Raw genomic sequence first — 24,041 nt, forward strand, 5'->3', positions numbered from 1 at the left:
TTGAAATTCATCACCATTTTCACATTTTAAAAAGATGTTAAACATTTTTGCTCAATTTTAACATCTAAAATATTTCTGATATTTTTTCTACTGTATTTGTGTTTTTTGTTGTTGTTTTTTTTTTTTTAAAACATTAATTAAAAGCTAAAATATGAAGTGTTCAACCTCCAGAGATTTTAAGTTCCAGGTGAAGACAAGTTATTCACAAACAGTACAAAGGTGCCACTTATTTGATCATGATTAGGTTCTACCAGCTAACAATGAAAGAAAAGATCTCTGTGGACAAACCTCCACAACAAAGGCATTTTCATTGCGATAGGGGGGACAAATCACGAGGATCTTGCTATTTACAACAGCAGAGTAAAATATAAATATATTGCGACTCTACAGTCTACAGAAGCCAAAAATACCTTAACCTGCATAATGTACCTTAAAATCTGCAGTGCCATAGGATGTGCGCTAAGGTTCAGGTAAGGTGAAAATTATGTTAATTTGAAATTAATTAAAGCAAAAACGTGACCAGGAACTGCACAAGATAAGTAGCCTATTGAATATGTTAAGATTAGTTGGGCAATGCAGTAGGCTAGCCTAACTATGTGATTGATGTGATTGTTGCCCATTTAAACTGTTTCAAAAGGAGGTGACTAAATAGGCTAGTCTAGTGTTGTAGGCCTACAGTTAATATCGGCTTAATTTGTAGAGGAGAAAAAAAAAATTTTGTCTGAAAAATAAGTTCAAGAAAGTGAGAAATGTGCACAATTCAAAGAAATGTTCAAATGTATAAGGAAATATATTTAAGGGAAGATTTAGGCTAAAAAAGTGACTGTCAGAAGTAAGATAATGGGTTTATGCGAACAGTCAGTGGCGTGGTGCCCCCTAACGATACAGCATAGTAGTGCGCATCAGTAGAAAACGAAAGTAAGTGATTCACCCCGGTCATCCCGCGCAGTTTGTCCAGAGGCTACGTTATAGCCTAAACTACAAAAATCAATCCTGGTTTTTATGACATCTTGAATCCTGGTGGACAGGTAAGATCAAAACCTGCAATTTTATAGGCTATTTTAACATTGCACAAGTCTTTCAATTCATTCTATTCATTTTCCTTAGCAGTAGCCTTGGATTTTCCCATTTGCCACTGCTGCGTCACTATGCCTACTTATTTTGATGGGCTACCTTTTATGCCCTTTATTCCAGAAATAGCCTATTTGAATGTGCAGGGTTTCATTTTTTGTTTATTACATACAATTAAATGTAGGCTATTTGTTTTTTGTTTGCCAAGGACAATGTAATTTTGCTACATTCACATGTTCCTCGGATAGTTGAGTTCTCGAGTAGAAAAGCGTTCGGAGTTTGTGAGTTTTTAATGCGGCCATCAAGTGATTGCGGAAATATCCTAAATACTTATTTCCGAGCACATGAACGCTTAAGCAAAGTCGTAAGCAATGGGAAACTCGAGTTAGGATAGTCGAATTGCAGGACACACCAACAAATGTTGTACAACAACAACAGTGTTCTCAAAAGCTCAAAGACCATTATGAATCAACCAGTAGGCTAGATATATGATAACAAATGATTGGCCTTTGCATATCAATATCATGCTTTGGCTTCAACGTGGAGAAGATCATCTGATGAAGAGAACAATCATTATACATATCATAATTGTATAACACACCAATGAAAGTTGAACACATTTTGTAAATAAATCTAGCAAAGAGTTCCCATCTGGACAGCGCTGAAAAAGTGTGTGCAGGCATGCGAAAATTCTGCTCACTGCACATTTATTATAACGTAGCCTACAGTATAGTGTATTCATTATTGAATGCTTAGCTGGAATGATATTTTTCTCTATCATCCTATTTTTTAAAGCACCTGCAGGCATATAATTGGGCTACAGGTTTTCTACAGGAATAGCATGTTTGAACGGGCACTGCACTAGTTCATCAAATTCAGAAACATCTGTTGGGCCATCATAGTAGAACACAGTATCAGGCATTCCTTGGGATTCTGCATTGCTGGTTGAGGGTTTTACTGTAGGCTATTTCCAGAATGTGGGTCCAGCTTTTGGGGATGGTTTCTTGTCGGGTGAACGGCAGACTATTTCTGACAGCTTCTGCAGGTCTATATGTCATGGGGGGTGTGGGACCAGAGGGCAGAAGAGACACGGAGGAGCTCATGTATAGGTGGGCAGTTTTAAAGACCCACAAGGGCCATTTGGTTAAACCCAATCTAATCCGAGGTTTTCAGTGATTCATACATTTATGCACATTCATAAATTGTTTTTTTTTTTTTAATCCTGTCATGCCGAAGTTACAACTACTGTAGTATGTAGGCTACTGTAGCCTATCTCTGCGCCTTACAGGGATTTACTTAGCCCCGCCCTCCATCTCTGCCTCTGTCACAAAGGCCCGCCCCCGTCTCTGCCCTAAGATTCTAGAGCAGGGGACTCCACATCTGGACCCAAACAACATTAAATACGGACCATCACCTACAGTAATCACTATACTGATTTTCTCTTATCTACACTAAATTATCTGCAAACGATTGTATGATTCCACACTGCTTTTTTAGTTCTACTCATCTCCGTTAGGTCCAATCACAGCAACTGTAACAGCAATGGCTACTGGCGGCATGCACTAGCTGTCTAGCACTCGGTTGGATGGTAATCTCTTGATTGTTTGCGAGTTGCACAGACGTAGACATTCAAACTGAACGATTGACATTTTTCCTTCTGAAAGTGTGAAAATGGCTCACTCAAAACTGGCCAACAGCAAGAAAAAAAAACGTATTAATCAAGAACCCATAGCTTGACAGGAGATAGGCTAGGCCAGCGGTCCCGGGCCGTGGGACATTCCTAACCTACGACATGAGTTTTAAAAAAAATGCATGCAAACTAAACTAAATTTAATTCGCAATAATGTCACGTTTTTACATGGCATAGGCCTATATGCAGTTGTTTGATTGCACGCATGTTTGCATTTTGCAAGGTCTATTTTCTTACGTCTGTCTATCCTGCCAACACTTTACATATTGCCTTCAGCGCTGCGCAGCCTCAGGTCAGCTCACTTCACTTGATCAGTTCTTGGCGAACGGTAGTGTCACACGAAGTTAGCTAAACTGCTAGAATGAGCAACAAAAAACAAGCATCTTTAGCACTGGCCAGAGTGTTTGAGTTGCGAGAGCCGCTGCAGACATTTCTTACAGAAAAAAGTCACCGTTAGCTGCACATTTTAGTGATGAGGACTGGGTGTCAAAACTCGCTTACCTGTGTGGCATATTCGGGTTGCTTAATGACCTCAACCTGTCACTCTAGGGGAGAATGACGACTGTAAACTGGCAGATAAAGTCACTGTATTTAAATCCAAGCTTGAGGATTTGTGGGGACGAATGGGAACGGGGTGTAGGCTATTTGATATGTTCCAAACAGTAGTGGGGATTTTGGGAGAGACTCTCGCAGCTGGTGCGCGATCACCTTGTGATCCTTGCTTTCAAATGAGTTTGAGCGTTAGGCTACTTCCCATCCTCCAAAGATCCACGGCAAACCAATGAGTGGGTCCGCAACCCATTTGTCAATATCCAGAATAGTCCTAACTTGTCAGCGCAGGAGGAAGAGCAGTTGATCGAAATTGCAAATGACGGTGGTTTTAAGAGTGTGTATGAGGAAACCTCTCTGGCGGGTTTTTGGATCAAAACTAAAGCAGAATATCCCGAGATAGCCGTAAAAGCGCTTAAAACGTTGCTACCGTTTTCCACCACGTATCTATGCGAGGCCGGGTTTTCTGCAATGACTGCAACTAAGACCAAATTGCGCAATCGACTGGACATTTCAAACACACTGAGGGTGCCACTGTCTTCCATCACCCCCAGATGGAACCTTCTTGTTGCAGGGAAACAAGCACAGGGCTCCCACTGATTATATTCGTAATGCACGTTTAGTTCCCATGTTTTGTTCCCATATTTTGTTAAGCATGTTCACACTTGATAGATGTAGCTTCAAGTTGTTCAATTTTTGAAAAAGTTGTGAAAGTTGTTCATAGTTCATAGGCCTGTTCATAGTTCATAGGCCTATTGTTAATTTTTTACTTCTTCAAGTTCACGTTTTTCACATTTTTAAGAGTTCGTTACCTTCACTGTACATAACTGGAGCTAGTTCTTTTGAAGTAATGCATGCACAACACATATGGAACATGGAACCCCCAACCCACTACCCCCCCTGTCCGTGAAAAAAAAAACCGGTCCATGGCACATAAAAGGTTGGGGACCCCTGGGCTAGGCTACTTATTACCCCCTGTGTGTGTGTTTGTGTCTCTGTTCTAGACACATATAAAAGTAATGTCTTGTTTTGTTGTTGGCAGTGATGTGGTGGCTGCTGCTCTTTTTACCTGTCTGTCGAGGTGCACAAAGTAAGTGTTCTTACTAATTTTATGTTTGCTTCATCCAGTCTTAATAATGTATCTGGTCTATAATACAACAAACAAGGAAACATTCTACAGAGAGTTTGGTTATAGCCTACTTGTTGCCATATATGCTATATATATATATATATATATATATATATATTGTAGCGTTTCACCAAGAGCCAGAGTTTCATGAACTGGTTTATTGTCACAAAAGCACACAATGCAGCATATAACACACAGCGGGCCGTGTCAGGCCCAGAGCCGAAAGAGGCAGAACTTCCTTGAACCGTAGCTTATATTCCCCGGGAGTCCCGCCCCCCTCTCGCCAGGCTGCCAACCATGAGCGTGCCCGGGGTTATGCATAGCGCGGGCACTCCCTGATTGACAGCCGGTCGCTACAATATTATATATTTAATATAGCCTACTTGTTACCATGTTACCATGCTAGATAATGATTACATGACGATAGACTTCTATTTATTGCCTATACCTACCTGTATAATCGATGTTGCAATGCTACAGTGGTTCACAAACTTTTTCTGTCATTCCCCACTTTGGACAAGGGATTTCCAAGCCCTTCCCCTCAACAAAATGGTAACAAAATAGACCAAGTTCGAAAATAGAGAAAATAAGAGTGTAATGACGTTATTACTTGCCTCAAATAACACCAAGTTCAAATATAAAGTAAGGTGCAATTGTGTTATCACTTAATTTTATCACTTTGCAATCTGTGCAGAAAAAGAGCAAATGCATTTGGCAAGATAGATGAGCAAGTGAATGTATGAGTTTCATCACTGCATTAGTGACTGTAGTGAGCCTGTTTTGCACATCTTTTCGCAATGGTTTTGCCGGTTTGATACTGCCACTTTTCAGCTGAGATCTGTACTTTGTTTTCAGTGAAGCAACAGCTGAAAAGCCCATCTCACAGAGACAGGATGTGGCTAAAGGAAGAAAAATACACATAGTTACACACACCTCTGCCCGATGAGAATAAACTCCTTCTCCACTCCAAGCCAGAATTAATTTTCCAAATATTCCATTGCTGAGATAGGCCTGTTTCATCAGAAATTGTTAAACGCTGAATTTGCTTGCAGCCTGCCTCATTCATGCCCTCCTCTAAAAAGAGCCGCATATCTGCTCTGAGCTCTGAATCTCCCATCTCATCACAAAGTGCAGCTTTCAGTGTTGCACTTTCAGTCTCTGATTTTGATCAAATTGTCCATGCTCACAACCTCTGCCTCAATCTCATTTAGTTCGGGGCTGAGTTGCCTTGACGTAAGATCGTCAACAAAAAAATCCTCCCATTTGGTGCAGCCCACCTGTCATGTCTGCGCCCCACACTTTGAGAACTGCAGCAAAACCACAAAATGTGCCAAACATGAATGTGTTACAAATCAAGGTTATAGTCAATAAAAGAGTTTCTGGTGCAAATTCTCGCATCATGAATATTATTCCAATACAGCCTTAGGCAAATTGACAGACCATTCGTAAGGTTTCATGTTGGATACTATACTAGGTATTATAACCATTAAGTGGTTCTGTGTGATTTCTAAACTTGGTTGGGTGAGAGCTCTTACAGGTTCTTAAAACACGGTTGGGTGACGTCACTTCTGTTGACGTTTGAAGTATTATCAAACAAAAAAAGAGTGCTAGCTCGCCCCTCCCTCGTGTGCTTCCTGAAACTGTCATGAATGCGCATCTTGTCTGTAATTGGCTGGAACACAGTTTGTTATGTTTCATGGTCCAAGCTCGAGCGGGCGGTTTTCGTTGCAGTTTTTGGAGCCTGGGTTGTCCACAAGAACCACGTTTTTTGTTTTTTTACAGCTTATTCAGGGGACAGAGAGATGTTTGTTCTAGAAACAAAAATGGTTCTAGCTTAGAAACCACGTAACAAGACTTAGATAACTTTTAATATATTCTCTTGACATTAAATGTTTTTGTATATTATTTAGATTTTGTAGATTGAAACACATGTCATTGCTACAGTATAAAATATACATCAGTATATGAAGACTATGTGGGGAAACACAGGTTGCCCTCTCTGACTCTTTCTTTCTGTCTTCAGGTCCTGACACATTCACCTTGTCTGTTCCTGATGGCCCACTCTCTGTCTGGATGGGATCCTCGGTCATCCTGCCCTGTTCACTCTCTCCTGCGTTCACTGCATCACTAAAAGTGCGCTGGCACCAACCTGATAAGTACAAAACTCCAGTTCTGCTTTATGAGAAGCAGCAGATCCAGCAGCAGCCTGCTGACCCTCAGTACAGGGGCAGGGTGTCACTGATAGGGGGGCTGGAGAAGGGGAACGTGTCCCTGAAACTGGAGAACGTCTCACTGGCAGACACTGGAGAGTTTGTCTGTTTTGTTGCTGGGGATAAGTGGTACGATAAGGCCAGTGTTCACCTCATTGTGAAAGGTGGGAAAAAATAACAATCAATCAAAGTACTGCATTAATGATTATTATTCATGTTGCTCAGTCATTGATAACCCACTGTAACATTATGGGCCCTATCATGCACCCAGCGCAAGGTGGTGCAAAGCGTGACGCGAGCCTCATTCTTATCTTACTCTCACTAAAGTGAGGAATTTTGTGCTCCACTTTTATTAAACCTTGCCCCAGGAGTGTGGCAATTAATCACATAAGATGTGGTCTGGCGCATGATCCAAAAATCGCTATCTTACATCCTAAGACTAGTCATTATGCCGCTGACCAAGGAAAACCTGGTCTATAGCGAAAGGCGCATATAAAGGACAGCTGAAGACGCTCTGTCATGAGATGTAAGCAGCAACTCTGGCGGATAAATGTCCTTAGGATTTTTATTCAGACATTTGCATCATAGGAAGGCTTTTTGCACACCTTTTGTCGGGCAGGTGCGTAGGATATGACAAAAGGTCGCAGATCAGGAACCTAGAAAGAGTCCTGCACATTCCGCAAGCAATTATTCTTTTTATTAGAAATCACAACGTTTCGGTCTTAGACCTTCATCAGGTAAATTCTTCATCGTTGTAATTTCTAATTAAAAAAAAAGAATTGCTTGTGGATTGGTAAGTGTGCGGGACTCTTTCTAAGTTCCTATTCAGTCATTTGAGCATTTTTGGGGTAAGTGTTGCTTTTTCAGGCTATGTTTTCGATGTTAACCCCTTGTCAGTCAACAGTGAAAGTAATTAACTGTGTAGAACTGTTTTGTCGTTGACTACAGTATGAGACCATGGTGAGGTTAGTTTCACCTTACCTATGAGTTCAAATAATATGTGAGTGCAGATGCATGCTAGTCACAAACAGGTTTTAGTAAAGGAAGGTTTAATGGAATCCCTGTTGCATATGGTCTTGCGTGCAAGCAGATTCCTTCAAATGCGCAGCTGACAATCAAAATACCAAGTTGCGCTGCTTGCTGTTAAAGGGAATAGCAGATGTCATTTGTATTGATTTAAAGGATGTCACGCCCAAAACACACCCATGACTGATTAAGAAACATAAGAACAACCCTTTTGCACTGAGTGTTTGATCACAAAGCGCCATTAAATTAGTGATTGTGGACTGGCCATGCTTTTAATGTCTATAAACTTTGCGCCTCTGACCATCCGTTTCTGATCACCAAAATAGGGCTCTTCAGGTGATACAAAAACAAACTTCCATTCTCTTGAAACTGTACATTTGGAGATTAATGGATCTTCCTTCCTGTCTCCTCCAACGTCTCCTATCAGTGATGGGCTCCCCACCGGTCCTTTCAGTCAGTGATGGGGGCAGTGGGCAGGTGAATGTTACCTGTGTGTCAGATGGTTGGTCTCCAAAGCCTACACTCACCTGGAGAAACAACAGAGGCGCAGAAATCCCCAGTCAGAACCATCACAGTGCGACAGGTGAGTGCAGTAATATATCAAAATGCGACATTCACCTGAAAACTAACATGCGTGATTAATTGGTGATTTGGGAGACAGGCTGTTCATGTACGTTGACTAAACCTTGTTTGCAGGAACCATCTTACAGTTTTTTCAGCCAAGCACTTAACACATACAGACACTGTGCCAGTGTGGTTAACATTGCATGGTGATCGTCAGGTTTGGCCAACAGTTTAAATAATACAAAATTGTCTGTGATGTTTTTCTCAGATGCACGTGGACTTGTGACTTCCTGGCTGTTGCACTCTTCCTCTGATTCCGAGTGGGTTGCGTGCTCTGTAGGTCTGTCTGAAGAGGAGAGAAAAGAGAGCAGGGTCTTACCTCACACCTCCAGGACTGGCACAGGTATAGATATACCTCCTTGTAGGTATAAATGTATACATGTTTGCGTAAGACTTTGTTATTGTGATTCATCAATAGTATGTTATGTTATTTACAGCACTGATATTACTGCTGTATTTACCATATTTTCCAAAACTGTTTTGGGAGGCAAAGGGGGTGCAAATAGCATGTACAAACGTACAGTACAGTTGAAGCTAGACTTACATTTGAATGAGTGTATTGAGAGTACAGGGAGGCACAATGAAAGGTGGAAAGGGTGACTTAGTTTGATTATTGAGTTGGCTAATTAAAGAAAAATGTGGAACTGGAGAGGATACTGAGGGACAAAGATGCAGAGATGGAGAATCTGAAACAGAAGAGTAAAGGTAGGAGTTCTGTTCAGAACTGAGAAGATTCCACTACACACCCACCACACCAAATATGGTCTCACAGGTAGAAAACACAGGTAGGTTTTTAATGCTCATTTTAAATGCTGGGTAGAAATTTGTTTTGTTACAATGTTTTTGTATTTTTTGTGGGTGTCATTTAATTTCATTTAAGAGTGATGAGTTATGTATGAGTTATGTAGTGTTTCAGTTTAGGTTCCTGTTTTGAACACTAAACGTCTGTTTTCTTACCTTGTGCAGGCCCTTGGAAAGAAGTTTTCATTAGTGGTCTGGTTCTGTTGCTTCTGTCTTCCATTGCTACTGTACTCATCTTGTACAAAAAAGGTTTGGATAGTTTCAGTAATGTGGCACCAATAATGGCATGTTTAAATCCAATGTTAGAAATAATGTGAAGTAAAATTATAGGTAATAGTAATGGTATTTATTGTAGTTCATTGGTACAATGCATAGGGTTTAATTCATTTACATCATACAGTCCTATACAACTTGCTGATCATGTTAAATCATGTCCATATCATTTTCACATTGCTGCTTTATTGTCACAAATATACAATATATTATATTTGTGCTCATGTATATTGTAGACTAATAGAAGACCGTTTTCCTGTAGGTTTTATTAAATGGAAATATTCAAAGGAAACAGCAGCAGGTAATTCACAAGGTGAAATTTAATGTTATCAAGTGTCATGTATGATCTTGTGTAATCTGAGCCCTTGAAACAGAACTGATTTTAAATCCTTTTACATTTTAAAAAACAGATGTTTTATGATACTATGTTGAGCTATCTGACAAAACGTAACCTCCATATATGTGCTCAACATAATCTTATAATGTAATCCCATTTGTAAAGAACGAACAATCAAAATGGTCATTAATGTTTCTTTTGTCATCACACATCATGTCAACATCATGTGTCAACATTAATTTCTGCCATATTCCAGAGTCTCAACAGGAAGAATTGTGTGCCAGAGGGAAGGAAACAGAGAGTGAGTATTAACTGCTGAAAGATCATTGCTCTTTCAACACCTTTCCTTTCCTTGACAGAGAGGCAAAATGAGTGGAACAGCAGAATGAAGACATCAGGATATGTGGTGGCCTTTGTAGTCATGGACTCAGACATACTGAAGCTTCTGGGCCTTACTGGTTAATATTGACTTTATTCACATGGACAACACAAAATTACCTTCTGTGTCATTTGCCAGGCCTACTGAAGAAACAGAGTGAGGAGAAGACTCTGAATCAGAAGATTACAGGTATTGCTCATCAGTGTAAACAGCACTACCTTATTTATCAAACCTTGTGACACTATGAATTGACTCCTGGTGTAAATGTCTGTCTCACATCAACTCATATCTGTATGTCAGGGCTGCTGAGTCAACTGGAAGAGAGTAAGAGAGAAGTGGAGAGACTGAACCAGCAGATTAAAGGTAATGTGTGTGTATATTTGTATCATGTTTCTATTACCAGTAGCTCCTTATAGATAGATAGATAGTCTTTATTGTCATTAACACTTTTTGCAAAGGTACAACGAGATTTGAAAGTGCTGTCAACTCATGAGGTTTGCATAACAACAATAATAAATAGTTTAAAAAATGCACATATATAAAAATATAAAAAGAATATAAACATATATTGCACTGGTTATGAACAGGAATGGTTCTGTACATATTTCACTGGTAAAAAGAGCATTACTCCACCATAGAATTTGCACAGTGGGTTAGGGGCCGAGAACAGACTATTTCAAGAGTTAATTTGAAGAGTTAAGGGCCATGATTGCCTTCGGATAGAAGCTATTTTTTAAACGGTTTGTCCTGGTTTTCATTGTTCTGTATCTCCTGCCTGAAGGCAAGAGCTGAAAGTGACAGTGACCTGGGTGTGAAGGGTCCTTTGAAATGTCTATTGCCTTCCTACGGCATCTGGAGGCGTAGATCTCTTCCAGAGTGGGGAGGGGGCAGCCTATGGTCTTCTCTGCTGCCCTGACGACCCTGTGAAGCGCCTTCCTCTCTGAGGATGTGCAGCTACCGTACCAAACACACAGTCCATACGTGAGCACACTCTCTATGGAGCAGTGATAGAAGGCGAGAAGCAGATAATGGGGTAGACTGCTCTTCCTGAGAGTTCTCAGGAAGTACAGTCTCTGCTGCGCCTTCTTCAGTAGCTCCTTGGTGTTGGCGCACCATGTCAGGTCGTCCTCCAGCTCAATGCCCAGAAACCTGAACACCGGAACCCTCTCCAGACAGGCCCCGCCGATGAAGAGTGGTTGAATGTCAGACTTGTTCTTTCTAAAGTCAATGACCAGCTCCTTTGTTTTTGTGGTGTTGGGGAGCAAGTTGTTGATTGAGCACCACTCTGCCAGCCGCTCCACCTCGTCCCTGTATGCTAGCTCACCAACCTCCGAGATGAGTCCAACTACCGTTGTGTCAACTGCGAACTTTACAATCTTGTTGCTAATGTGGTTGGGGGCACAGTCATACGTATAGAGAGTCTAGAGGAGCGGGCTAAGCACGCAGCCCTGTGGCGAGCCGGTGCTGAGGCTGAGAGCAGTGGAGATGTTGGAACCCAACCTGACCCTCTGAGAGCGGCCTATTAAAAAGTCCAATATTCAGCTGCAGGTGGGTGATGGGAGCCCAAGGTCCGCCAGCTTAGACACCAGACGTTGTGAATGGATGGGGTTGAACGCCGAGCTGAAGTCCACAAAGAGCATTCTTACATAGCTCCCTTGTTGTTCCAGGTGGGTCAGTGCGGCATGAAGTGCTGTGGAAACAGCATCCTCAGTGGATCTCTTTGCTTTGTAAGCAAATTGAAAGGGGTCCAGGTCAGCTGGCAGGCAGGAGATGATATGACTCCGCACCAGTTTCTCAAAGTTATACCAACAAAGAGGACCTGTATTGCATTATATACATATGGAAAGGCAGGGAGGTCCCGTGAAATAGTCATTCAACCGAAAATAAATGCACAAATTGAAATAAATACTCTCCTTAACTTAAGTGGTCCTGACTGAGCTATTATAATGTGTCTCAAACTGATATAGCCACTGAGTTATGTATAAAAATGTAATGTGTGATGTGATTTGTAAAATGTATAATAGCAACTGATGAAGATGAAGGGAAAAAATTGAATGGAAAAGTGAATGACATCGAGAAAGAGCATCAGAAACTGAAACAGCAAAATGAAGGTAACACATTCATCTGAAAGCTCTGGAACATAGTCTTATGATACAGTTCACTTATTTAGAATTTCTTTCTTTTAAACATTAGCTCAATAGCAGTTTCCTGTATCATTGCATTTTTGGCATTCAGGCATTTGTGTTTGTGTTGAAAGCCTGTCAGTGATATACATTAGAGTGGTGAAATGAGTGAAACAGGCATTCTGTCCTTTAGCCATGGACAATATGCAATACATACAAAATTACCTTCTGTGTCATTTGCCAGACCTACTGAAACAGCATGAGGAGGAGAAGACTCTGAAAAAGGAGGTGGAGACTCTGAATCAGATGATTACAGGTATTGCTCATACTCAGTGTAAACAGCACTAGCTTATTTATCAAACCTTGTGATACATGTATATGAATTGACTCCTGGTGTAAATGTCTTTCTTACATCAACTCATATCTGTATGTCAGGGCTGCTGAGTCAACTGGAAGAGAATAAGAGAGAAGTGGAGAGACTCAACCACCAGATTAAAGGTAATGTGTGTATATTTGTATCATGTTTCTATTCCCAGTAGCTGCTTATACCAACAAAGAGGACCTGTATTGCATTGTATATGCACATGGAATGTCAGGGAGGTCCCATGAAAGCCATTCAAACCAAAATAAATGCATTTTTATTGCAAATTGAAATAAATACTCTCTCCTTAACTTAAATGGTCCTGACTGAACTATTATGATGTGCCTTAAGAAAGAGTATATGTCCACCACTGAGTTATTTATAAAAATGTAATGTGTGATGTGATTTGGAAAATGAAAAATAGCAACTGATGAAGATGAAGGAAAAAAACTGGAGGGAAAAGTGAATGACATCAAGAAAGAGAATCAGGAACTAAAGCAGCAAAATGAAGGTAACACATTTATCTGAAAACTTTGGAAAACGTGTCTCATGACACCCTTCACTTATTTCTAATTTATTTCTTATAAACATCAGAAATCACAGTTTCCTGTATCGTTGCATTTCTGGCATTCGGCATTTGTGTTGAAAGGAAGTCAGTCATATACATTAGGGTGGTGAAATGAATGAAACAGAGGCATTCTGTCCTTTAGCCATGGACAATATGCAATACATACAAAATTACCTTCTGTGTCATTTGCCAGACCTACTGAAGAAACAGAGTGAGGAGGAGAAGACTCTGAAAAAGGAGGTGGGGGCTCTGAATCAGAAGATTACAGGTATTACTCATACTCAGTGTAAACAGCACTAGCTTATTTATCAAACCTTGTGATATATGAATTGACTACTGGTGTAAATGTCTTTCTTACATCAACTCATATCTGTATGTCAGGGCTGCAGAGTCAACTGGAAGAGAATAAGAGAGAAGTAGAGAGACTCAACCACCAGATTAAAGGTAAAGGTCAAGTTTCTATTACCGGTAGCTACTGTTAGGATAGGTTAGGTCACATGGTAGGGAGAGCACTGACTGACAGGCCTGCGGGGCTTCAGTGATGTCACTACCTGTGGCTAATTGGTAAAGGCACACCTGCACTGGCATCCTTGGTTAATTGTTTTTTTGGTTCGGCTTGCTGGAGAATCCTGTGGACAAACACACACACACTTTGCTAACATTTTGGATTATATATAAACTTTATTACAGGCTCTAGGCCGAGCAGTATTATACAACAACAATTATCACCACCTAAAAGAAAACTGAACAAAGACCCGATGCTTGTGCTAGCCGTAGCACTTTTTTGGTCATAGAGCCACTGGGCAGTGGGAGCCACCTCTCAATGGGCTCTGCCAAGCTGACACGCACACACTCTAGGTCACAAGCTAGGTCAAACTGCCACCCAAGCTACAGTAGGTCAAACTGCCACGCATGTCCATCACGTAGGGCTAGTGGATAGGATTAGCTGTTGTGGAGTTTTGGTCATATTCTTTTAGGTTGCGAATTGTGGGAGAACTTATCGTAGTAAACCCTAGACAATGAAGAGCTGGCCTCCCTGCCTCGTAACACTACTTATCAAAGAGGACCTTGTATATGCATATGGAATGGTATGAAAGTCATTCAACACAAAATAAATGCATTTTTATTGCAAATTCAAATAAATACTCTCTCCTTAACTGTAATGGTCCTGACTGAACTATTATAATGTGCCTCAAGAAAGATTGTATGTCCACTACTGACTTATTTATAAAAATGTAATGTGTGATGTGATTTGTAAAATAGCAAATGATGAAGATAAAGAAAAAAAAACGGAGGGAAAACTGAATGATATTGAGAAAGAGAATCAGGAACTGAAGCAGCTAAATGAAGGTAACACACTGATCTGAAAACTCTGGAAAACATATGTATCATGGCACAGTTCACAAATTTCCAATTTCTTTCTATCAGAAAGATTTTCAGAGTACCACAACTTTCAGTAGATTCTTCATATTAATCTATCTGAACTCTTGACTTTCCAGGTGCTTTTTCTCAGAATCACGGACTAGTAATCCAAGTAAAACCGTGGAAGACAGTGAAACGTCTTAAAGGTAAAGATGGAGAATCTACATACTTTCACATGTGTATGATATCAAATAGTACTCCAAGTTTAAACAGATGACAGGATTGAGTGCTGTGTGAAATATAATCTTTCTTTCGCTCTCTCTATATAGAAATCCTCACCATGGATGAAGCCAGTGTAAAGGGCGACCTGGAAGTAGATAGTAGGAGGAAAAGTGTGAAATGCACTAAACCAAACAGAAATGAAACACTAAACGCTATGTCTACATACATTCTATGTAAAGAGACCTTCAGTTCAGGACAACACTTCTGGGAGGTGAATGTAAATGATAAACCATCCTGGTTTGTAGGGGTTTGCAGTAACACACTGAGAGGACAGCATGGAGTGTCTTTAACTCCTCAGAATGGCTGCTGGCTTCTCTGTTATGACAAACACCAGGGTCTCTTTGTTAACACTGATCCGAAAATTACTTCAGTCCAGGAGGAAAATAAATATCAGTTTAATAGGCTAGGAGTGTTTTTAGACTGTTGCAGGCATTCTTTGACCTTTTATGATGGTGTTTCTCAGTCATGCCTCTGCATTATCTGTGATGTGGGACCAACTCTCCCACTGGTTCCTGTGTTTAGCCCTGGAGAGAGAGAACTGTATGAAGTGAAAATTATGGATTGAAATTATCAGATTGTGCATTGATTTCTAAGGTTCTTTAGAATTTCACAAATGTATGTAATATTCTGTTTTTTTGCCATACGAACATTGGTTCACAAAGACTGGGTTGCTCGCGGCCCACTTGTGTGTTGCTGGAGATTTTATAGTGGTGATATATACAGCTATGGAAAAACTAGATGTACCACAAAGCAGTACAAAATATGACCGCTGCTCATTCCTGCACATTCTGCCCATGTTCAGGGTGGAAAGTAAAAAAGAAAGTTGCAATGGATGAACTGGTATGAACTGCCCTACTTGTGATTGTTTAGTGATTTTAAAGGTTTTATAACGATGCTACACATTTTTTGGCTAGTGCTACAAAGCTATTCACCTTTGCAGCGCCAGTAGGCTACTTTTTTTGCGGCCCGCACACACACATACACACACACACACACAGGCATGCCATACAAGCATACACAAAAGTTTCAAGAGTGGGGGATGGAGTAGAAGATGGAGACAAATTGATTAGTGTGATTTATTTTCGCGGAACAGATACAAGGCTGAGCGGCGGTCATATAACAATAATTGTGAGCAACGTGTTTTAGTTAAAAATATTTATTTCTTAATGAGATTTTCCTTTTTCTCAAAATAAATTTGCTCCCCCTTTAAGGTTGGATTTATCCTATTTTTTTTTCATTGTGAGATTACAATAAATCACAAACAAATTATTCTTTATACCGGTTTTTAGTCAACTTTAGCAGAGGTGCCAATCATTCTGGAGGGTACTGTATAATACAGAGAATGAAGTATCTGTCAATGCATGCCCATAATGATATTACGCTGTGTAAACCCTTTTATTAATTGTTTTTAAAATTGGGGTTATATTGACGTAAGTGGTCATAGATATGGAGCAATACTGCAAGGAACCTCATAACGGTTTCCATGTATTCTGTTGATTCAAGAATCTGGTTAAAAAAGTATTGTGATTTGTAAAATATTTGGCAATATTCTTAATCTACAAAAATACACACCTAGGCCTATAAGTATGTTTGATACAAAATACGAAGCCATTTTCTTCTACCCAATCAAATACAAATTACAAAATACTATTTTGTATTTTAAATATGTACTTTATGCATAATAAATACTGCCCACCCCTGGGAGTGCACAAATAATTCCAATTTTGACAATGTTCCACCACTTGGATTTTCATGAACTTTTTGTATGTGATATGAACTGAATACAACAAAATCATTTCTGTTGCAATTAGTTTTGGGTTGGGTGATTCTTTCTCACAGATTGCCTAGACTATAAACACAGGGTAGAGTTTAATGTAGATCTCCTCAAAGGCTAAAACTTTAATCTGAAATTGTTCTGTTGCATTACAGTCAACGGAAAGGGTCATTGTTGTGAGAAAATGAGAAAACAAAGTTATTGAAAGCCAGTTAAAAAAAGTGTCATTTTAATTTATATTCAATTAAAACAAAACTCCTACTGTGGTTCATTTATTGTTTTTGTTACATATATCTCAAACATCGCAAAGCACAATGTCCAAGACAACACAAAATAAAGCTGTCACTTTAAAAAATAAGCCATGATTTGAATGATTGCTGAGACATTCTGTGTAGTGTCAGTAGTCCGGTCCACTAGAGAGGTTGGTGTAGAGGCAGCTGCTCGTGCCTCGTGGTAGTCCTGTACGACTTTGAACCTTCATCAAGGGTCCAGTTCAGAATTCAGACTCCTGTTCTGTAGCGCTGACCGTGAGACGGAGTGTGTCGAGGGCACAGACCACGTAAGAGTCTGCACTGGCAGACTGTGCCGACCCTGGGACTCTGCCTGCGTCGTGCACATTCCTGCGCCAGGGCGGAGAGGGGCACGGCGCCGCACGGCACTCTGGGAGTTGGAGTCCACGCTGGGAGTGAGAGCCTTTGCACTGACATCCCGAGGAGAGGTAGAAGGTGGCGGCTGGGCATGGTACGCAGTGAAGGGGAGGAGTGGAGGGTCCACAGTGAGGGGTCTGTAGGACTTGCGGGTAGAGCAGGGGACCAGCTTTAAAGGGGTGGAGCAGGGAACCGGCTTTAAAGGGGTGGAGCAGGGAACCGGCTTTAAAGGGGCGGTCGAGGTGAAGCAGGGGACCGGCTTTAAAGGGGCGGTCGGAGGCTCTCTCTCCTCTTCCTCTTTCTTCATCTCTTTAACCAGGTCTGGTTCTGCCTTCAGGGTAAGCACTTGGTCTGGGGCAACCAGTGGGGCATCGGTGTGACTTCCACTCTCCTCTTTGACCTTACTAATATCCTTAGTGCAGAGCCTAGGCGCTAACACAAGACAAGCACAGAGACTGATCAGATTGACTGTTCAAATAGCAAATATAAATAAACATGGATATTTTTGTAAAAGTGGTGTGTCTATTGGGAGAGACAGTGTCCCATTAAGTTAGTTTAATAGTCATAAACAAGGACTATTAAACACAAAAATGGTTAAACATTAAAAAGGTATGAAGGTGAAAAATCCAGCCAACTTGCAGACTAAGTACAAGTAACAGAAAGACATGCGATCTGATGTAGGCCGAATCGTAGATAGATAGATACTTTATTGATCCCAAAGGGGAAACGTTACCGGCCATTAAACATTCTTTCATTGTAACTCAGAGTGTGCGGCACCTTTTTTTTCTTTACTATAGCTTTACAACTTGGATGAATAAAATCTGCACAATACATAAGATTTGGCAGGTGAACTGCTGCATACAGGTATTGATGTCAGTTACCTGCATCAGTGCAACTTCGGCCTGCATCCTGACTACATCCCATCTCTAGATCCTCCTCTTCCTCATCATCGGGCCGACACGGACTCAGAGGGGTGAAGAGGGTCCTTAGGACTGAGGGAGTGGGACCTGGACACCAACAGATAAAAGCATGCCACAATGCGCTCAGGAACTTGACCATTTAACATTGTTGACATAAAGAATGCAAATTACAGGGCCCCTTTTGAACCTTTAGGGAACCATCCCTGAACGTTATGTGTTTGTTGGGCCTTTTGAACCCCACCTGTCCATCTCTTAACAGCTACGTAAATCTGTTATATCACAGCGGAAGCGTTTCAGAAGGCAGATCCTTACCAGGAGGCGTTGGGGAACTGGGCATCTCCGTCTTGACCATTGGACCGTCTCCAGCTCCAGAGGGAAGGGAGGAGATGGTGGCGCTTGGTCCGCCGGGTTGCGCTGGTGAGGGGGACGGTGGTGAGGCGCTGAGGGGTGTGCGGGAGTCGGGCACCGGATCGGGTCCAGCGGACGCTGCTGGGTCTGTCTTGGCAGGAGAGGGGCTAGGCTGGCGGACAGAGCTGGGAGGATCTGGGGTGAAGTCGGCATTGTTGGCTCCAAAGCTGAACCGACACACAGGCCGGGACACAGGAGACGGAGTCGAGCTGAAAAGGCTTGACCTGCGAATTGGAGAAAGGAGAGCATTCACAAACACTAGGTGAAGGTCATCTTCATTGCTAAAATAATGACATGGAAAAGCTCATGTTTGGCATTGTTTGGCTATGATCACATAATTGATATAGAGTTGTTTTGATGAAGTGTTGATCCAATTAAAAAGGAATGCAATGGAGTGAGAGGATCCACTAATGGAGTTACTAGAACTGTAAGTGGAAGCAAAAAGAATACTATATGCACACATCTTGCAAACATATAGTTTAAAAACGGCAGAGTTAAAGCAGGTTTAGTTTTCTGTAAGGTGTGCATGTGTATGTTTAAGTGTGTGTGTGTGTGTGTTACACACATCGGAGGGCGAGTCTGCGCTGGTAAGGTGTCTGGTGGTGGGGCAGTTTGAGGTGTAGAGGGCGCAGCCTGCGCGGTAGAGGCGGGAGTGAACTCGCTGTCCTTCGCTCCAAAGCTGAACCGGCACACAGGCAGCTGTTCAGGGGCCGGAGCCGTGCTGTAGAAACTCAACCTGAGAGGGCAGTCGAGAAAGCATGCATAAATAAACAAACAAACAAATAGACACAAGAGAAAGCACGCATAAATAAATAAACAAACAAATAGACACGAGAGCTTCACTGTGCTACTGGTATAAATATGGCGCCTCAGGGCTCTACACTAACATTTTTTTTCAGGAGCACTTGTGCGCCCAAGGTAAAAAATTTAGGAGCACAGACAAAAATTTGGGAGCACAGTCAGTTCTGTACTTAACTTACACATAATCTAACATTATACTGCAGCTAACAGTTAAACATGCCAGTGCACCAATTGCGAATATTAAGAATGACTGACAACATTTAGGCTACAGGAAACAGGATTTTAAAGATCAGTGCCTACTTTATTTTCAGTCTGTTCTATTTTCCTACATTTTGTTAATGTAAAATAATATAATACATTGCCATATTTGCATTTAGCCTGTATATCAAGTATCCTGCCAAATGTAGGCTAATTTATTTATTTGTGAATCCATCTATAGCTAATCCAAATATGCCCATGGTGACCTATCTGACTGCATACTGCCTAATAAGACTATTACTACTAAAACAGTCTATTTTCTCTTCCACAAAACCCAACATAGGCTAATCAAGGATATATGTTTTATACTTTTAGTTTTTATTTGAAATATCTGCATTGATGGGGGCAGTAGGCAAACGTTAGGCCTACTTTCGTTTTGCACTTCAGCTTGTATTCGGTGTAAACAAACATACATGCGTGGAAGCCTGGACTTGTCAGTAGCGTTCTATCTTTGAATAAAATGGGAGTATTACGGGAGGGTACTTTTGTGCCGGTTCGTTCGCTACAGCTATATTTTGCATATCGCAGCCAATACGTCAACTGGGCTAAAAGGCATGTTAGGTTACCTTTCCTTCTCTCACTGCATTCTCAGAATCTCATCCTGTTCCTCTTATATCCAATGAATTCGGTGGATAGAAGAACTAATTTCTTCAATCTTTGCATCTTGGCTGGCTAGTCTAACTTTCCCATTTTTCTGCGCGCTCTTGGATTTGATAGAAGCGACTACTAGCGAGTCACAACGCGAAACTGCTAACATTGATGGGAGGTGTAGTTTTTATGCTGCATTAGCGACGTGATTCTATGGTTTGCACCAGTAATGTTTCTCGATATTGCGGTGTATTTTGTAGACAAACATTGACATGGTTAGAAGTCATTCGCACCAGTGCGGCTAAATATTTTTTTGCACTCGCACGGCCTCATTTTTACTCGCATGTGCGAGTGAAATGGGCCCACTGTAGAGCCCTGCCGCCTGATCTAGTGTTTCACGATGGAGGAAAACTTGATAGTTTGTACTGCAGGTGCAGCTACTTTACCAAAGCGCAACACTGCTTTCTTCACGGTGCATCCAATTTATTAATATTAATGAACTGACGTTTTCGGTCAGTCAGAGCTTCATCATAAATACCCTGATGAAGGACTGACTGATTGTGAAGGAAGCAGTGTTGCTCTTTTTTCTTTTCACCTTAGCCTGATAGTGTTAACAAATGCAGTGGCTACAGGCAATGACGTTTGGCCAGAAACTACACCAACTGTTGCTTGTCTGAAGCGGGTCTGTGTGTGTCCGTGTCAGTTTCAGTTACACACTTTACTGGATTTGTCGCAAAGTCCACAGGAGGTTTGGGTTCCGGTTGTTGGGTTTCAGGTTCCAAAGTCTCACGAGCCACCTTTTGTTCTTCAAGGAACTGTAGTAAACACACAAACATCTCCAAGTTTAGCCTTCACTGTCCACATGTTGAACGGTTACAGCCCACAGTCAGACTAACAATGAGGTCTGACTGTGTGGCAAAGCAGCATAGACTTCAGTTTCACAAGAAAACACACCTGTTAGCCCAGTGCATGCTCTGGGACAACTCACAGAGGGCAACTAGGATATGACATAATTGGATGTTTACTGTATAAATCGTATCAGTCCAAGTACTGACCTTGTCCAGCAGTCCTTTGGTCAGCTCAGTAAGTGCATCGTGAGAGAACTTGCAGCTGTTGTCTTGGTAACACTTCCTGCCTGTGTGGAAGAACTTGCAGGGGAAGGTTTGTACAAAAAAAAAGTCAAGGAGCTGTAACATTTAAGAGGGCATTTAGAAACATACAGTCATGTTTTGGGTGCTGATGCTGACCACATTAAAATGAGACCAAAGGATATTGTGCATGAAGAGACAATTGTCTCCTTTCAAGCAGCAGTCCTGGACGTAAAATTTGCAGACTCCATTGAACTTAAAACCTCCGAGGTCATGGGAGTGCACAAACTGGCACTGATCGCCCTAAAACATAGAAAAACAAACAAACAAATAAATAAATAATCCAATCTGATCCAACAAAAGACTGCAAATGACATGGAACACTTATTTTTACAGAATTACTCTCTCTCATACATGTCTCAAGGCTGATTCACCTTTAGGCACCTATCCCCGAGAAAGTGCTTGCAGAAGAGACGCCCATTCACGTCTATGGAGTTCTGCTCTTTGAATTCCTGCGTCATGAAGGGCTTCCTCTCTTCCCGTTGGGGCCTGTGTCTCCCCTGGAGGATAAGCACAGAAACGAGAAAAACATCACGTTAAAAGATGCCAAACTGCCAGCCCCTCTAAGGACTGTACACCAATGGGATTTCTCCATCCTGCAGAGCCAACCTCCAGCAGCCTGTTCACTACAGCCCTGGCACCAAGCCTTGGGGCAACAGATGCTGCATTAGCACTTTGCAACAGGAGTGTAGTGTCTGTATTGAAGTACATCTGTACAGAAGCACTAAGGTGACAAGAAGGCAAGGGAGGGAAAACCCTTCTATCAGGAAGGAAAAGGAAAAACTCCCCTTTTATCAGGAAGAAACCTTTCCTGGCCCCAGTGTGACTTTAGTTCTTGCTCTAAGAGGTTCAAGTACAAGCTGAACTGTTAAGTGTCTTAAGACATATCCATATAGTGCTATATTCTGTTGGAACCAGCAGTTTAATTCATTTACTGAGATTAAAACATTATTAATTGTAATATTTCTCCCAGCAAAATTCTCCAGTGGGTTAATTCCATGTGTGTTTAGCATACAGCCCCCATGTTCATGCCCCCAGAGTGTAGCACTGTAGCTGCCAGTGGCAGCTTGGCTGCAGCAACTCGGAGCTAGGTAGAACCGATTGTTTCCATTTTTGTTTTCGTACCGACAGTACTCGTGACCTTGAGAAACGGAAAACCAAATTCTCTTTTAAGTTACCTAGAATACTGCAATACTGGCACTGGTTCTGAAAGAAAATGTAGCAGTCCTAATACAGCCCTCAGCTACTCTAGAGTGTCTGAATATTATGATGGTGTTTTTTAGAGTGTCTGGATATTATGATGGTGTTCTTTAGAGTGTGAATATTATGATGGTGTTCTTTAGAGTGTCAGAATATTATGATGGTGTTTGCCATTAAATTTGAAACTGCTCTACCCTGAGGGGCCGCAGTAGGAGACCAGTTCAGGCTAGGTTGATCAGGCTATTCCATTAACACAAGATGGACACTGTTGGCTTACCGTCTGCCACTTGTCCCGTCCTTTCTTCGATCCAGCTTCGGATCTCTGGTTGAAATAATCATTTTGGTGGCTTCGTTTTGACATCTTCGCCCTTTTTTTGTCATCAAAAACACAGCCGTTACCACTGTTGGTATCCCGGCCCTGTCGCTTATGAACATCTTCATTCATGTTTGTTCTGTGCATATTGTTTTTGGCAAAGAGCATTCTCTTGTTGACCCTTAGTCCATTCTTCTGATGACCTAAACAACAGGGCAAAAACTGTTAATCTTAGCAGCACATTTACTCGAACATCAACCAGATGCGTCCTCTTGTAATCTGCCTATTCCTCTGACAATCCAAGTTGTAAACAACAAACACCCACCTTCAGAACTAGGCCCCAAACTGCTTTGTGGGGTTCCAGGAAGCTTGGTTTCCTTGTTTATGTGACACTGGCTAGGCTTTTGATGGACATTTGCCTGCTCCTCTTCATATTTAAATGGCCCCATGCGATGTCCTCTTTCCTTTTCCGACTCATACCCCTTCCTAACATCACCTCTTGAAACGTTCTGAGGGTAAACAGGTTAAAGGTTAAACTGAAATGCTGTATTGCAATATGGCATGAAGACAACCTCTAACAGTAGGTTCTGAATGATGGTGATTTATTGTCAAAGACACTCACATTCTTTCTCCTTCTTTTCTTTGGGTTTGTGTTCCTGGGGGTCTCATAGTGCCTCTTCGGATTCTGATATGGCTGGTCCGACCTAAACCTATGCCACAGAGAAGGTGACTTAGCTTGATCAGGAAGGAGACTTTGATAAACTTCAATGGAAGAAATTGCCTGAGTACCACAACAGCATAGTCACTCAGGCCTCTGTCACATTATCTGGTTAAAGACTGAACACACGTCCACTCTTTCAACGATAACTGTATATTAAAGATATACAGCGATATATTGAGTTATGAACTTACTTTTTGTGATGGGTAAACGCTAAAGCGTTAAAATCCACTTCCCCTGGTGGACTGGAAAATAAGTTCGCAAATGCCATTTCCCACCGTGAGTTAGCAAAGTCAAACACAGGTAGTAAATTATTTGACTAAATTCTACAGAAGACCTGATCAATTGCATCCCCACAATGTTTTAAAACAAATTGTGGCATGAGGCATGACTCGATTTGACAAACACATCCACTAAAGTGACATTCTCTGGTGATGGTTACTTGAGGGATGTGATGTGAACATAACTCTCTATCTCGTGT

At 41.4% G+C, this 24,041-nt stretch overlaps 2 protein-coding genes across 3 annotated transcripts; one reads left to right on the top strand and one right to left on the bottom strand.

Moving 5' to 3' along the window:
• Positions 1–907: 907 nt before the first annotated feature.
• On the top strand, positions 908–15,001 carry LOC121718155 (butyrophilin subfamily 3 member A2-like). The gene is made up of 21 exons (XM_042103025.1): positions 908–1,028; positions 4,353–4,400; positions 6,463–6,813; positions 8,103–8,258; positions 8,508–8,642; positions 8,939–9,004; positions 9,266–9,349; positions 9,636–9,686; positions 9,967–10,011; positions 10,228–10,278; positions 10,390–10,452; positions 11,352–11,354; positions 12,114–12,200; positions 12,457–12,528; positions 12,648–12,710; positions 12,989–13,084; positions 13,335–13,409; positions 13,523–13,585; positions 14,405–14,491; positions 14,641–14,708; positions 14,831–15,001. The coding sequence occupies exons 2-21, from the start codon at positions 4,355–4,357 to the stop codon at positions 14,849–14,851; spliced, it is 1,683 nt and encodes a 560-aa protein (XP_041958959.1). The 5' UTR covers positions 908–1,028; positions 4,353–4,354; the 3' UTR covers positions 14,852–15,001.
• Positions 15,002–16,893: 1,892 nt separating this feature from the next.
• On the bottom strand, positions 16,894–24,041 carry LOC121718154 (flocculation protein FLO11-like). 2 transcript variants are annotated; one of them, XM_042103024.1, is made up of 13 exons: positions 23,755–24,041; positions 23,465–23,552; positions 23,168–23,351; positions 22,807–23,045; positions 21,704–21,829; positions 21,455–21,572; positions 21,237–21,346; positions 20,899–20,996; positions 19,100–19,270; positions 18,439–18,758; positions 18,088–18,213; positions 17,407–17,638; positions 16,894–17,364 (listed from the first exon to the last, which is right to left on the bottom strand). In XM_042103024.1, exons 1-13 carry the CDS (start codon positions 23,829–23,831, stop codon positions 17,040–17,042), a joined length of 2,214 nt encoding a protein of 737 aa, XP_041958958.1. In that variant the 5' UTR covers positions 23,832–24,041; the 3' UTR covers positions 16,894–17,039. The 2 variants fall into 2 exon arrangements, with proteins under 2 accessions (XP_041958958.1, XP_041958957.1); XM_042103023.1 differs by having other exon boundaries at positions 16,894–17,638.

This window comes from Alosa sapidissima, chromosome 9, assembly GCF_018492685.1.
Source record: "Alosa sapidissima isolate fAloSap1 chromosome 9, fAloSap1.pri, whole genome shotgun sequence".
NCBI classification, from domain to species: Eukaryota; Metazoa; Chordata; class Actinopteri; order Clupeiformes; family Clupeidae; genus Alosa; species Alosa sapidissima.